The sequence below is a fragment of the Podarcis tiliguerta genome (assembly GCF_965153285.1).
Source record: "Podarcis tiliguerta genome assembly, chromosome: 2".
Taxonomy (NCBI): domain Eukaryota; kingdom Metazoa; phylum Chordata; class Lepidosauria; order Squamata; family Lacertidae; genus Podarcis; species Podarcis tiliguerta.
Genome location: NC_139535.1, coordinates 60227233 through 60243498, shown reverse-complemented (window position 1 = coordinate 60243498; position 16266 = coordinate 60227233). Strand labels below are relative to the sequence as shown.

Genomic DNA, 16266 nt, shown 5'->3' with positions numbered 1-16266 from the left:
TCAAGAGTATACTTCATTTGATTTTCCTTGTGAAACTCAGAATAACCTAGAAATTATGGGATGCATATGATAGAGGGATCACTGTAATTTGAACAAGATGTGCTTCCTTCTCTGAGCAGTAGAGAAGAAAGAGAAGGAACACAACCTCTGAGCTTTGTTTTGATGCACCCAATTTATCTACATGTACCAGGACTCTGTTCAGTGAGAAAAACACCTTACACATGACTGGTGAGAAGATCTTCCATTCCTTACCACATGATGGAGTTTGACACGTCAAAGATTTGCCTGTTTATCTGTACATTACACACATAAATGCCACACTTGTATCTGAACTGGTACTATGCTATCAGAACCACAAGAACGAACAAAACCAAAACACTAATTATGCTCATTCCACAATAGATAAAATAGGTGAATATACAATATCAGAATTTGTAGAGCCAGTGATAGTCTCATCTCTCTATTGACACAGTAGACCCAAATCTAAAAGTGTGCAAACTTGTACCTTGGAGAAAATCCCAATGAATACAGTGGGAAAACATGCTTCATATTGCATTGTAAGTCTGGGAATCTGTGCTCTGTATTCACATGACTTCTCCCTACTCTGCCTGACTGAAAAAATTAGTATTAATGGGAATGCATTTGACTGTAGCAAATATGCAAATCAGAACAAATTCTTTCTGTCCATCTAATGCTTCTTTTTCCATGGGGAGTTGTAGCATGTTGTTTATTCATTTAGGCAAACTAAACCTGAGTTTTAACTAATCCAGATACCTGAAGGAACTCCCCTTCCCACCTCAGTCTGAATTTGCCTTTAGATCTTCAGCTGAGGCACTTCCCCAGGCACCTCCTATACTGCATATACTATTCTACCCAAAAGTGGAGAGGGCTCTTTTAGCTCTGGTGTCGCTGGAGATTTCTAAAGAGCTTGCTTAAAGAGATTTTTTCCATCCAGGGGCCTAGGAAGGTGGGGGCGGTTCACCCCGGGTGCCATCCGTGAGAGGGGTGACAATAAAGCACACTGCGGGGGGCTTGCCCCGCCGCCCCCGTGCTTGGTGTATCGCCCTGCTGCCAATTGCCCTGTGCGATGGATCGCCCCACCCAATGGATTGTGATGGATTGCCCCGCCTGGCGAATCATCCCGCGGCCACTGCCAATCACCCCATGAATCACCCTGTGTGGTGGATCCCCCTCCCCCGCGGCTCGCCCCCCCCCCCCCCGGGTGCACGGCATGGCCACCGTTCCGGGCCCCCATGCAGCTAATTCTGCCATTGTTACCAGTATCTACCCTGCAATCTTTTAGGCACCAGACAAATAAGATTTTTATTTACCCAGGCAAATGAACTTATAAATTTTAATTGATCACGTGACCTTATCAGTTGCTTTATTATTGTTAGTTGTATTGGAACATGTTGTACCACAACCTTGGTTTCCTGAAAGGATGGTGGACAGTTTAGGAATGTTTTAAATTTTAAAAAAATAAGCAAGGGATAGATTTGAATCACAATAATTACTGAATATGGATAAGGGGATGAGACAGTCATTGTAGTGTAATGAATAAAGTTTCATACAGTGCTCAAAAATGTCCTCTGATCTCTGGAAATGTTTATTTTCTCCCATGAAAGGAGCTTCTGTCCCATTATCAGGGTGCTTTAGAATGTCTTTAGTTTGTATTTATAACACTGGTGAATGCAGGACTGAGCTTACCTTACTGTTGCAAGCTGGCTGAAGGTGCTGTGCATATATATTTAGTTCTATTCAATAGGGATGTGGGTAGCACTGTGGTCTACTCTGTGGTCTACCACTGTGGTTGGCAGTCTGAAAGCATGCCAGTGCAAGTAGATAAATAGGTACTGCTGCGGCAGGAAGGTAAACAGCGTTTCCGTGTGCTCTAGTTTCCGTCACGGTGTCCCATTGCGCCAGTAGAGGTTTAGTCATGCTGGCCACATGACCCAGAAAGCTGTCTGTGGACAAACGCCGGCTCCCTTGGCCTGAAGGCGAGATGAGTGCCGCAACCCCATAGTTGCCTTTGACTGGACTTAACCGTCCAGGGGGGTCCTTTACCTTTTTACCTTTTTTCTATTCAATCTTTCTTCCAGCAGTCTCTAACCTCTCTGGATGCTGGCGCTCCTTGATCTTAATAGCTCAATGGCATGAATTACCTCATGATGCCTTTCCCCTGGGAATTAACTGAAGCACCAGAAGTTGCAGAAGCTGGCTACCGGGTGTCTGAGACTGGTGCTCTTGCTGGTTTTGTTTTTAAGGGAACATTCCTTTCTTAAAAAACACTCTCACTTTCTGCACTGATTTCTTTAAAAGGAAAAATAATAGTGAACAACTGTCAAAGACATGGTCGGTGCCTCCTCTAGCTTCTTACACTTTCAGGAAAGCCCAGATGAGGCCATCAGAGGACTTTCTGGAAGTATAGATACCCGGGAAGGCTGTAGAATGAACACCAACAGAAAGACAATTTGTAGGGTGAAAGGGTGCTCCCCAAGTCCCCCAGTCTCCTCAAAAGGAAGTGTAATTTCTATTTCTCCTCACATCTCTCACGTGGGCCTAATCCTTCAGCATCCAACAAGGTGCCCTTATGCACAAGCATCTCCTGCACAGCTGGGAAACCATGTGGATGGGGCCTGATGGTGTAGCCTCTCCCACAGAACGAGCCCTGCTCCTCCTGGTACCTGCGCCAATTTCACAGGAAAGAAACACATGCTTGGGTCATTCATATGGTCTTTCAGCTGTGCAAGAGCCGGTCATGGATAAGTAGCTCCCGTGCGGCTGGGAGGACATCCAAAGGTTACATTAGTCACAGACCGCTAGACAGGTGAGAGCTGCAGACAGATGATCTCTGCGGATATGGATGGCTTCTTTCTTCGGCAGACCCTGCAACATGGAGTTCCCCAAGCATGAAGATGCTCCGCTGGGATGGGAGGCGACTGGCAGTGTGTCTGGGGTGCCAGTGTTTGCACTGAGGAAAGATGACACTCAGGAAAGCCATCCTAAAACGCCTGGACAGCAAATTGTAGATTATAGGGTTAACAGCAGAACTCAGATAGAAGAAAATGCCTAGGAGAGGGGAAACAGCAGAAAGAAACAGGGAGACAACTTGTGAGCTATAGTTCCTCTGCTCAGCTTAACTGGCTGACAGGAACAAGGCTAGTCTTATCAGGTGGTGCATTTACAGGCCCTGTTTCTGCCTAATTAAAGGCAATGTTTTTTAGATATATTAGCTGCACTTGTTCTCCAAGACAAAAATTATTGCAGTGCTGTCAAAGAGATTACAGTGCTCCAGTCTGAATACAAAGCAGTTAAGGGAAAGGAGCTGTTATGTTCAAAGCTTGTAAGAAAATGATCTGCTACACCTTGGGACCAACCTAAATTACCACATGACAGCTGATAGCAAACCTGTGTCTTTCAAAGACAGGTCTGCCTAATTATATATAAATTAAGCAGTATGTGTGTGTGATTTAAAGCTGGAGTGGGGAAGCTTCAAGAGCCGCATTTCCTTCTGAGCAACCTTTGCCGCCCCCCCTCTTCCCATATGCCAGCAATGACTGGGGCCAGAGGCAAAAGTGCGAGGAGCAATGAATGCTTTGTTACACACAGCACTCTATCCTCCATTCAGACAAGCAAGAAGCACGGACAGGGTTCATCTGTCATGGTCGTGGTGTATCTGGTATTCAGCCATCATAATGGACTTCCACTAAATACCAGAGTTGCTGGTGGTTATTGCACGCTATGTATTTGCATTGCGTCTGCAGCAGTAATATAATTAGGTGCTTATAAACCCTTGGACCTACAACAAGAATTTCTATCATCTATCTATCTATCTATCTATCTATCATCTATCTATCATCTATCTATCATCTGTCTATCATCTATCTATATCTATCTATCATCTATCTACCTATCAATCATCTATCTATCTATCTATCATCTATCAACAATCTATCTATTTCTTCCTTGTACTTTCTAATGAGATTCCTTGCTTGGGTGAGAAATTAGCAAAGAGAACATTTTGTTTATTATGCCATCTATATTAGAGATGGTCTAGTAGCAATAATAATGTGTTTTGCTTATTTTTACGAGTAAAAATGCTGAGTGTGGGTCACGATGGCCTTAAGAAGTCATGCCATTGTGGCACCTTTGCATCTTCTCTGTTTTGTGAACCTTAGCACAGATTTATATTATGGGTCTTTAAGTCACATCTAAGCTATCAAGGACGGAGGGAGAGGGAGAGTATTTGTATTGATCTGCAATATAATGCTTCCCCCACCTACAATAGCACAGGAGCACAGACTTTGGAGGAAGAAAGGCTAGAACTTTCATCCAGTAGTGGACAGTGGAGTGGTGGCAATCATCTGACCTTCAGCAGAGGGGGGTTTAGGGCAGCATGACCGGTTCTGCTGCACTGAGCATGGAGCCTGAGGAATGGATAGAGCAAAATGGAAAACAAAAGATGGGGCAAGCACTGAATTTTGACCTCGCACAGGGCGCTGCTGAAATTTGAAAGACCAAAGTCCGCCCTGACTTCAGTCACCTGCATCACTGCTGCATACCAGGATAGCCCATTGCAAATGTACCAGAGGAGCCGATTCTGTGCTCCGGTTAGTGCATTTGCACTGCACCAACCCTGCCACCACACCACCTCTCTGCCCTGGTATGCAGCAGCAACACGGTTGACCAGAGGTCAGGTGAGCACCCCACTTCACCCCACTGTCTGCTACTGCCTTTTGCCTGACCCACAGCCCTTTGTAGTGTGGAAGGGAGGAAGAAAACACATTTTCATTCAACAGTTGATGTTCACTGGATAACATTCTTTCCAAGTCTCAGTTTATTGAATGATGGTTTTCATTGGTTTATCAGAGGGTCATTTTATGTCATTCTGACTGAACATAACCATCAGCGTTTTCTTTTGGGACGCTTTGCTTGTGCTGAACAAACTGTGAGACAAAGAGAAAGTTACCTGACACCACATGGATTAAGTTGAACATATTGGCAAGAGGTTCTGTCCAGTTTACGACAAAGCTGTAGAAGAGTCGGTCTGTGTGGAACGGAGCCCAGCATATGCCGAAAATGATTACTAGGACAACTGTCAGAGAGAGAAGAATGAGGGAAGAGCAAGACATATAGGCTGTTATTTTACTGCATCAAACCAGGTGATTCAAGAAAGCAAATGAATACTTCAGATAGCTTCCCACTTTAATCAAACAGAAATATCATTTTTTTCCCCATTTGTAACATTTACATTCCTCTTTTCTAATTTGCCCATACAAGATGAAGTTAGCTTACAAGAAAAGTTTGATTCTACACTGATATCAGGCTTCAGTATGTCATTGATATATATTTTAAATCAGTGTGTTATTTTACAAGTGGAAATAAATACTTTACTGGTTCTTATTGAACATTCTACTTAGAATAAGTGAACTCTAGACAAGCCATTGCCAGTGCAAATTTGGATGGGGCTGTATAAACTGAAGGTCTGGCACTACTTCTCATGGGACATTTTATTATTCTATCAGAGGAATGGGCAAATCTGTCAATTTTGGTCTCTCAACGTTCTTTTTCTTCTCTTTTTAAGTTCAGTTATCCACATTCCCACATCAGCTTGTGATTTAAAAAGGACTCATCATGAAAATTCATCAGCATGGTATGCGAATTTATCTTAGTATGAACATTTTCCCTAACATAATGCACTTTGGATATTGTTTTCACAAATATATGCCTTTTATGCACACTTTACCATGCTGCGTGCTTTTAAGTACATATTGCTTAGCCACAGGATGACAGCATATTGTTTTGGGAAGTGTGAATCACATTTAAGTGGAAACTGAATTAAGATTCTCCCCCATCCCTATTTTAGCATCTGCCGCATAATGTAACTACGAGATGCAAGACTCTCTCAGGACTCCTGTATCTGTGGGTGAGCTTGGCCTACATGTAGATTTGGAAACAAATCAGTCCTGTGCCTGCATAGACACCAGATCTATCTCACCCACAGGTGCAAGAGTCCTAAAGGAGTCTTGCACCTAATGGTATCAAGACAGACACATGCATAATGCTTTCCAGATGTATTCATTGGTTGTAGGTCACTTTGGGTTGCCTTGGGCAAGATATAGTGAAACTATTGCTGCTGTTGCTAAAGTAATAATTATTCATGTATGAAAGAGATTCATGTATAAAATTGCTTTGTACAGTTCTTTGTGTCTGTAATTGCATGGAAGCTTCCGAGTCCTTTTTCCAAATTAATCACAAGCAGAAGTGGAAAGTCCTGGTTCAGGGCAACCCAATGCACATCTACTAAACCAGGGATTGTCAACCTGGTCCCTACCGCCCACTAGTGGGCATTTCAGGATTCTAGGTGGGTGGTTGGGGGTTCTACGGCACAAGCTGAATCCTCCTTCCATCGAGCACTGGTGGGCGGTAAGGAAATTTTACCATCAAGAAAGATACATTAGTTGGTGGTAGGTATAAAAAGGTTGACTACCCTTGTACTAAACAATGAACCTCATTGAATTAGATGGGACTTACTCCTTGGTTAGTAGTACAGGGTTGCGGACTCGGTTCCTGAAATACACTGCACATACATACTCTGCAACTCTGATTAAAATTGCAGGGAGGCAATGCAAATAGGGATTGCCACGTTTGACTGCCATCTGGGAAATGTCCCCGGGAAATAGGGACGTCTGGTAACCTTATCCTAAAATACATTATCGTACATTGGCCTGCCTCACATTCATTCATAATGCAAAGCACAAATTTGTTACTTACATAACATCTTAGTGACAGACTTTCTGGATGGCCTTTTAACATTAATTCCCATTTCATCTACTTCCAAAGAACAGTCTCCTCTCAGCTGGTAATTGGAGGAGAAAAAGTCAGGAAACATTGCTGTAGGAATGGATCTAACAACATCAGTGAAAATCAGTCTGTCCTGGAAAAACTGGTGGAAAGTATTGTTAAAGATAAAACAACATATAGAAGAACAAGCACGACCACATTTGGAATACTGTGTAGTGTACAGTTAAGATCGCCTGTAGTGTACAGTTAAGGATATTGCAGTTAAAGATATTGTTGGACTTCAGTTTCCATTATTCCTGACTATTGGTCATGCTAGCAGGGGCTGATTGAACTTACAGTGCAGCAACATCTGGAGGCACTAAGTTAGCAACTCCTAGAATTGTAGAGTTGGATGGGACCCTAAGCGTCATCTTCTAGCCCAACCCTCTGCAATGCAGGCATCTCAGCTAAATCATGCATGACAGATGGCCATTCAACCTCTGCTTAAAAGCCTTCATGGAAGGAGAGTCCACCACCTCTCATGGGAGTCTGTTCCACTGTTGAACAGCTCTTGCTATCAGAAAGTTCTTCCGATGGAATCTTGTCCAGTCCATAACATGCACAAATGTCCAGTTCTGCAACATGTACAACCAAGAAAATAGGGGTGTTATGCCCATATAGGTAACCAGACAAAGCAAGCATGCTGAAGGCTCATGGCAACATTAAATTTGAACTCCTTTGCTTGCCAGAACCACTGGTGTTATATATATGAAGTTTAGTTTGTTTGTTTTTAATCCATGGACATCAGCTTGGCACCAGAAATGGGGAGTGGGTGGGTTCTTTGGTAACCCTGTGTGTGTATTCATCAGCTCTGGAGCTTTCAAAAGAAAGGACATCATGTATTTCTTGCTTAGGCTACCACTGATTTGCAGTGAAATAAGGCTTATTAAGAAAGCTACCCTTTTAATTACTAAAGTGCTGTCAAAAAGTCTTAGAAAGAGAGAGAACTCTGAACGCCAGGAGAAACAGAGAGAAGCCAAGAAAGCCATTTTCTGGTACTTTGAAAATGACTGTCAGCGAACTGGGATCTTCACCTCCTCCAGCAGTCCATTAGCTCAGAAAGAACCAAAGGTTTATTGTGCCAATTTGTGCTCCACACCCCTAGTATCACACAGAATCTTATTAACAGGATAAAGTCAATGAACTCAGGGAAAGGGGCATCACATGTGTAGAATGTGCAAAAGTATTCAAAATCACTCAGACCAACAGCCGAAAGCCAAGTAAAGCAGAAACAACAACCCCCCAAATTGATAAGGAATAGAAGAAGGGAGAGCAATAAGAAGCACCATATCAAATATATTCTAAAACTGCATGTATGAAGAATGACAATGTTCCATGAACATTGTCCTACCAAAGATGTGAGCTCTAATTCCATTGAGGTGCTCCAATCCCACATGTGATCAGAATCATTTGAGAGAGAGGAGGGGTGAGCAGGCTAGCTCTGTCCTGCCCATTACCATCTTCATCACCTTACTGAGTCATAAGCAATCATCTTCAGTCGGAAGCCTATTCCTCTCAAGGTTCTAAATCATGCAAGGTTCTAAGTCTACAGGACTGGGGGGGGGGGGAGGCTCCCCAATTCAGGAGTTATGCCTCTGGTTCATGAAGGGTACTGGCAATAGGGGGCAGAAATAGCAAACTCATCCCTGCAAGATGGATTCCAATGTCTGAATGGAGGTTTAGTTTCAGTAGTTAGCTAAATGCAATAAAATTTACAGAACCAGAAAAACTAAGATCCCCTGCTTCCCATAATCCTCTTATTGATGTGGTGGCAAGTAATTTTTGAAAATGAAAATAAAATTCACTTTATACTGCCACAATGGGTTGGGTCCAGACTATGTTACTTGGACTGAGGGTTCTACTGAAGCTATTGTGAAGTTAGTCATGACTAATAGGAACTGAATGCTATTAAATTAGGCTGGATTCAACTCCAGCCAAAGAAAAGCAAAAAATGAAAAGGTTTAGCTCAATTCTGAATTTAATGGCAAGAGATTATGGTTTGAACAAGTTCAGATTGCTGTTTAAATTATTATTTCTTTAGCTGAATGAGATGCATTATAAGAAAGTGTGAAAATCCCTCTCCAAGATCCTGTATGCATTTTATTTTCTGGTGAATGGATTGCAGAGGCATCTGTTCTGTGCTTTTTAAACTTCATTTCTTTCCAATACAGAAAGATGTACTTAACCTTTTCCATGGTGCTTGAAAAAATGAGTGTATAGCAGGGGGTGGTGGAGGACACAAAGGAGATCTGAGTGGGGAAAAATCCATCCTAGAATATCTTGCCTCTATGAAACCTCTGGTGAAAGTGGGGTACAAACATGCATGAGCAAATAGAATTTATTTATTCTTATTGTTCATTTGTTATTTTAATTTCTATCCTGCCTCTCTTATGTATATCACCACCAAAAGCTGCTGAGAACAGCAACACTGCAATACAGAAGTTTGGTTTGATTTTAAATCAGTTTTATATTTCCAATGGGCCTTAAAACCTGGCCCTAACCATGTTTCTATGCACCATTGATTGTGGGTTGTAGGTAGACTCAGTTTTACTAATGAAGGTGGTAATCCAGAACGGGAGAGAGGAAAACCAAAGGAAAACGAACCATCATTTGTCAATGCCTTGCTGGGCTCATGCTACTTTCTGGTACAGTTGTATCATATGTACCCTGATATTCACCACTTAGAGATTCTAACGGCGCCCCACAATGGATCTCAGACATTGGCAAGGGAAGGGTGACTGAGGTTTCTGCCACAGCAGAGAGAAGGCCACATATCTTCTTCCAAGGTCAGACCAAGGTGTCTACCCTCAGAAGTGGTATTCTAAAACATTCTTCAGGACACCTTCCCAGGGACCATTGTAGGACCAGTCTTGACCCAACCCTATGACTGCTATAAGATCCATATCAGCGCTCCAGGATTGCAATATTCATCACAACTAAATTTATTCTGAATCACGCCCACCATGTAGCTGTGATCTATTACAAAACCAAATCAAATTTAAACATATGCTCAAATCCTACCTAATACCTACGAGAATACTTGAGCAAAAACAAGGTGCAATAGAAAGGCATTTATTAGCTATTACTAATGGTGATTAATTACTAATCAGATGGCAAGGCATTCTTATTGAGTTTTGCAATAAGTGTTTTTAATTAATAGCTTGGAAAGCAAAACGTTCTGTAGCTTTTAGCAAGCAGGCAGCTGGATCTAATAGGCAGAATACTGTAAAGTAAAGCTGCACTTTCAAAAAATGGCTAAAAAGAAGTGTACATAAGCCTCTTGTCTGGAAGCACAAGGTTTCCCATGATTTCTGTGGGCTCTGTCTTTGTCTCCACCTGCTTTATGCTATTGGATTTATTGCTCATAAAAGCTCTTTTATGAGCTTTTAAGCTATGGTCAATATGAAATCATTTCTGTCATTTATCAACTCATCACGGTCTTCCAGTGTTTAATATACTAAAAATTCATTTCTGTTTGGTAATATATTTTTACTGCTTTAACATGCAAAGCAACTAATGGCTGCTATTTTTGCTACATGAGTCAGCCTTTCCTGCCTGAAAGGTTTTTTTTCACCCCAGCAAAAGCCATGGAGTATTTATTGTGGTAGCATGGCAATAAACTTGAAAAATGCTCCATAGGAAAAATTATCTTTTTGCCTACATATTTATTAAATAAAAACATAGTCCCATATTGCAATTAACCTTCAGGCATTTGCGAATACTATATGACTTTTTTATTATTACTCTGCATTCCTTGCAGCAAAACTCTTGGGATCTATAATATTCACAGTTTAAAACTTCTATCATGCCACTAGCTGAATAAAGTCGCATGAAGCTGGTGGGATTCCAACGATTGCACACTTACACTTAAGGGTGCAATCATAAACATACCTACTGCTATGAACACATTGGGACTTCCATGGAATTGCAGTGTAAATTGACTATTTCTGAGGTCTGAAACAAATTGACTTGGATTTCAGTTTCATGAAATATCTTTGTAGTAACAATGTGTACGATCTCATGGAAATCACTAATGCACTTAGGGATCATCTAGATGACCTATTTACTGGGCAAAGCTTATGTAAGGGTTAGAATAAATCTGGTAGTGATTGGCAGAGCAGAATGGGGTAGGGCAGTGTTGCTCACCTGGTTTCCCAGTGTGGGGGTCACTGCTGGTAACAGAGGGAGAGAGGTCAAGGCTAGGTGAGGAAGCAGGGATGCAATGGAGGTACAGCAGAATAAGTATTGGATTGTCTCTGCCACTGTGCCAGCACCAAACTGACCTCTCTGCTGTTGCACCCCTTCCCATATCCCTATCAGATACCAGTAAAAAGGTAAAGGGACCCCTGACCATTTGGTCCAGTCACGGATGACTCTAGGGTTGTGGCGCTCATCTCGCAGTAGCAACTTCTATTTTGGGAAGCCAGGTGAGCAACGCCACACCACCCTGCTCTGCCCCCACCTACTGCTACTGGTTAGATTCTGATTTCTTTGCCAGGAGGATATAAAAAAATGAGCATGCACCCTGATTTGCTTGTAGGGTGTTTATGCATGTTTCTGTTAGTCATTTGTTCAACTCACACTTTTCAATGCATTTTCCTATTAGTAGCAAATGGCATGATCAATAACGGAATAATCAAGGAAATGGCAACCAGCCCTAATCCTGTTACATAATGTCCTGGGATACCAATGTTGCTGATTAGCAAAAGTTCTAAATGCATAACTCGTGCCTTCTTCCTTCCCTATAAGTTTACTGAGATTGTCAGCTTCGCTTTGTTTTTCTGCCAGTGGAGGAAAATAACTCATTTGCAATTAGTTTCTAAATGATTGAGAGATGTATGTTGAAAGGCTTTCTGTCCTTCTGCCCCCCCCCCCAACCTCCGCTAATTAATGGAAGCATTGTGTGTTGAATGCTAGAGCATGCTGGTGGGGAATGAGTGATTACTAGGGATAGACAAATCTGTCCATTTTGGTTTCTCTCAGTTTTTCATTTTTCAAATCTTAAGTTCAGTTCTCCACATTGACACATCAGTGTGAGGTTGGGTTTTTTTTAAGTCCTCATGAAAATCAGTTGACATTTTATTGCCAGTTTCTCTGAATATACACAATTTTGCATGATTTTTTTTGCCTAATATGCACATTTTTGCAAATTTCCCCACATAGAAAGTATTTTTTGTGCATTATATTCACCAATAAATGCATTTTTATGGACACTTTACCTCAAAAAAGTGTTTCTCAAACTTTGGTCGCCACCTGTTGTTGGTCTACGTCTCTGACCACTGGTCCTGCTAGCTAAGGATGCCTTAGTATATGCATTTTCGTACACATTATTTTGTGTACAATCGTGATTCTATGATTCAGTGGAGTCCCCATGACTGCTATTTAAAGAACAAAAATCAGGCTGACACATAGCATCTCATTTAGCTTGGCTCTCTCCAAATCACCAAAGGGGAAAACCCCCAGCCCTAACTTCTGGTGGACATGGGTGAAGAAAGTTGTGTAAGGTTACTTCACTTTTTTCCAACCTGGAATACAAATTGCTGCGCCTACCACAAATATTCCCTGTTTTTTCCTGGGCATAACTGTAAAATCAGGTAGCTCGGGTCAGAATCTTCCATAACTCAACTAGAACATGACTATTACAGAAGAGGCTATGTCAACAAGGGGAAATCTGTCACTTTCAGTTTCTTGTTTTCCCATTCTTCAATTCAGTTCTCCACATTCCCATGTCACTTTGCATTTTTGCTTTAACCAAATATCCTCATGTGAATTCGCACACAGATCTCTGTGCCGCCTTTCCACAGTTCAAACCATCCTCAAGGTAGCTTGCAACATGAAAAAAACAATCACAAAATTACAAACGTAACAAAAGTAGTCATAAACAATAAACAAAACACCAAAAACATACAACGAAACTGAACAATTTCCATATAAATCACAAGATCCAAAAATAAAGATACAAGAAAACCAACAGCAACAACCCTCCCCTCAGTAACCCCCCCCCCAAACAATACCTCAACCCAAGAGTCTATTCAGCAGCCTCAGATCTTACAGCCTCCCCTAATATGCACATTTCAGCACAGCAGTTTTCTGTAACATAATGCATTTTTGCATGTTATTTAGAATCATAGAATTACAGAATTGGAAGGGGTCTGGAGCACCATTCACTAATATATGCATTTTTGTGCACATTGCTTGCCTGGAGAATCTGCATTGCAAAATTAAGAGAGGTGCATTTCCCCCCCTGCTTCACTTCATGTATTGTTTCAGAAAGTGTGAATCAGATAAGTTCACCTTAAATGCAAACTGAACTGAACTTCTACCCCATCCCTACTCTCAATCTAGCTTTTAAAGCTTTCAGGGTTCTTGCAGGTTAAAGAAATCCTACTTTCCCACTAAGGTTTCAGGATCTCGTGTCTTCTTTGCATTCAAATCCTCACAGTTAGAGAGAAAGAGAGAAGCTTGTGAAACAGAACATAATGGACACAAATATGGTGCTAGGGTGTGTGTGTGAGAGAGAGATAGAGAGAGAGAGAAACGTCGCACTCTGTGTGATTATCTCAGTCCACAATCAAAGTGTTATCTTCTCTTTCTGAATGAAATGACATATTTTCCTGTTCCACACAGAACAGGTCAGGATGAAAGCCTGTGCAGAATGAATTTGATGCTGGACATGCAAGGAAAACAATACTTTCATACATAATAGGATTAATCCCTACTTACGTGCACCTTAATCTTACAGAACCAGCACCAACACAAAAGGTGACGTTTAGATCAATGATTCCACTGCTGTTGCCTTTTGTGAATGAAGCCAGAAGAATATACCATAATGGAAGAGCATACGCCATAAAGAATAAAGCATCTGTATATAAAAGGCTGAAATGGTAAGCAAAATCCTTTTCAAATCATCCGAAAAGCTCCTAACTGTGGATTTGGTGTAAGGTTTGACCTAGTGGGTTTTTCCTGTAACACAAGAAGTGACTTCATTTCAAATGGATTATTATCTGAAAAGTGTCTGATGCTGTTGTAAAACACCAAGACAGCCTTATGGTGGGTTTTGATTAAGCAATTTCTGTAGGATCCCTTTGAAATAATAACTTCTTGCCTGTATGAGGGCAGAGGGAATCATTTTGTGGCAATAATCAAACAGTAAAGAAGGAGAGTGATTGATAATGCAAACTTAGCAGAACCATTCTGGTTTGTTTACTCAGCTCAGGTATTTCTTTTTCTAGCATCCTAGCATTAGTCTTTAGATGATCTTCTTTCTACCTTCTTGAAAAGTGCACATGTGAAATTGCATCGTACAGTGATGTGGTATGCTTGTGTGATCTCATTCCTAGGCAATATTGAGTTCAGTGGGACTTATTTCTGAATAAGCCTGTTTAAGATTAGGCTACAAGAAAAAGATGGAAAGTACTGAATATTCTTAGACTGAGTGCACTTTTATTCTTAATCAGCATGCACTGGCTAAATGTTGATTAAAAAAGCAAACTTACACGTGGATCCTTTTGCAAATGTGAAAAAAGGTGAGGATGAAATAGGAGTTGCAAGAGTGCTGGAAGAAGATATGTGTGTGATTTTTAAAAGTCATAAATAGGTCGGGTAAATGGGTTTCCATTAATTATTGGGCAATGAATGGTTATGGGAAGCAAGCATTACTTCCACATGGCAGAATCTAAACTTCTGTTGCATTGCCAGAAAGATAATGGTAAGCCAGTAGAGGCTCGGTTTTAAACAATTTAAAGTACAGGATGAGATGATTTAAGATGAGATGGACCATTAAAGAAAGTTACACAAAAAGAGAGTGCAGGACTCACTTTCATCCCCATCAGGCAGTAGAGCACACTGATGACACTCATTGGCAGCACGTAAAAGAGGAAGGAGCTTAACTGGATGATACAGTTGTAGATCCACATGGGCTGAACCACAGCACACGTTGCTGAGCCAGGGACTTCTGTGTGATTTGGGAAATACTGCAGTATGATGCCATGGGTGCTGGTGTTGGGAAGAGAGAAGAGGACAGACAGGAGCCACAGGGCAATGATGATCCTCAAAGCGCGCCGCCTGGTGCTCTTCAGCTTGGCTCGGAAGGGGTGCATGATGGCCACGTACCGCTCTATGCTGACTGTGGTGACGTTCAGGATGGAGGCGAAGCACACCGTCTCAAAGAGAGCCGTCTTGAAATAGCACCCAGCCAATCCAAACAAGAAGGGGTAGTTGCTCCACATTTCGTAGACTTCCAAGGGCATCCCGCAAAGCAGGACCAGCAGGTCGGAAATGGCAAGGCTGAAGAGATAGTAGTTAGTGGGCGTTTTCATGTTGCGGTGCCTGAGAATCACCAGGCACACTAAAAGGTTGCCCGACACTCCAACTAGGAAAATCGAAGCATATATCCAAGTCATAGGCAGGAACAGATGGCTCCGTCTGGGTCCATATAAAAAGGTAAGGTAGTCCTCAGTGCTGTTTAGGTATCTTCTAATCAGTGGCTCCACTTCATCCTCTGTTTGGTAGACACCTGAAGATATGTTTGTGATCCAATCCATTGCGGGTATAGTGGATGAAGAATCTCTTTCCCGGCTCCAGTCTGACCTAGATTGTCCAAGATTTTCTTGTTTCAGATGGCTCACTTTTCCAAGTAAAAATGGGACAGAACAGAACAGAGAGATAGAGCAATAGAGAGAAAGAGAAAAAAATTGGGGGAGAAAGTGCTGGGGGGAGGAGAGAGAGAGAGAGAGAGAGAGAGAGAGAGAGAGAGAGAATGTCCTTTCAGACTCAAAAGCATAAAGGCACTGAGAGAAAAGAAGTGTGTGTGTGTGTATATGTATATACAGATATGTGTATATGTCTGCCTTGGCTATTTTAACTGTTCACTTGTGAAGAGTCCCTTCGATAGCAAGCTCCTCCCTTCTCCCAGACACTCATTGGCTGGCTACGTGAATCAAATGACATGTTGATCGAGCTGGTCTTTGCTTTCCTGACAGTTACAGTCACTGAGCTGGGAGTAAAGGTGGAGGGAAAGAAGATAAGAAGACTAGAGCATTGAATCTGAAAGCTTTGGTGTAAGGCCACCTGTAAAATTCTTCACCTTGTTAGAGGCTAAGTGTCCCTGTGGGAGGGGGTGCAGGCTGTGTGCTGCAATCAGAAGTTCTGTTAAAGTGAATTATTTTGGCTGGAAGTTGGCGTGGTGGTGTTAAAACACTGCAGTTTATAGGTTTATCCCCTTTATAGATTTGAGTGTTCCACGTTAAGCAACCATGGCAATAGGTTGGCTTTTCATTGTAGAGATCTATTCAGAGAGCAGTCCTCTGCATCAGTCAGTTTCAACGGTATTAACATAACACCAGTGCGCGCCTGGAGGTGGAAATTCACCACATGAGAGCACTATATCAGTGCAGATCTGGGGAAGTAGAAATCCTGGAATGT

General features: G+C 41.9%; 1 protein-coding gene across 1 annotated transcript; it reads right to left on the bottom strand.

Annotated features, from left to right (window-relative positions):
- Nucleotides 1-2274: 2274 nt before the first annotated feature.
- On the bottom strand, nucleotides 2275-15645 carry NMUR2 (neuromedin U receptor 2). The gene is made up of 4 exons (XM_083423518.1): nucleotides 14661-15645; nucleotides 6775-6859; nucleotides 4970-5095; nucleotides 2275-3069 (listed from the first exon to the last, which is right to left on the bottom strand). The coding sequence occupies exons 1-4, from the start codon at nucleotides 15384-15386 to the stop codon at nucleotides 2810-2812; spliced, it is 1197 nt and encodes a 398-aa protein (XP_083279644.1). The 5' UTR covers nucleotides 15387-15645; the 3' UTR covers nucleotides 2275-2809.
- Nucleotides 15646-16266: the final 621 nt, after the last annotated feature.

Bases quoted from the DNA above. Each gene is read 5' to 3' on its own strand.
- NMUR2 (XM_083423518.1), bottom strand. From the start codon at position 15,386: ATGGATTGGATCACAAACATATCTTCAGGTGTCTACCAAACAGAGGAT. The intron at 6,860-14,660 runs GTGAGTCCTGCA...TCCAATTACCAG, and splicing joins ACTGCCTGATGGGGATGAAA to CTGAGAGGAGACTGTTCTTT. The intron at 3,070-4,969 runs GTAACTTTCTCT...CCCCTCTCCTAG, and splicing joins CTTAATCCATGTGGTGTCAG to GCATTTTCTTCTATCTGAGT.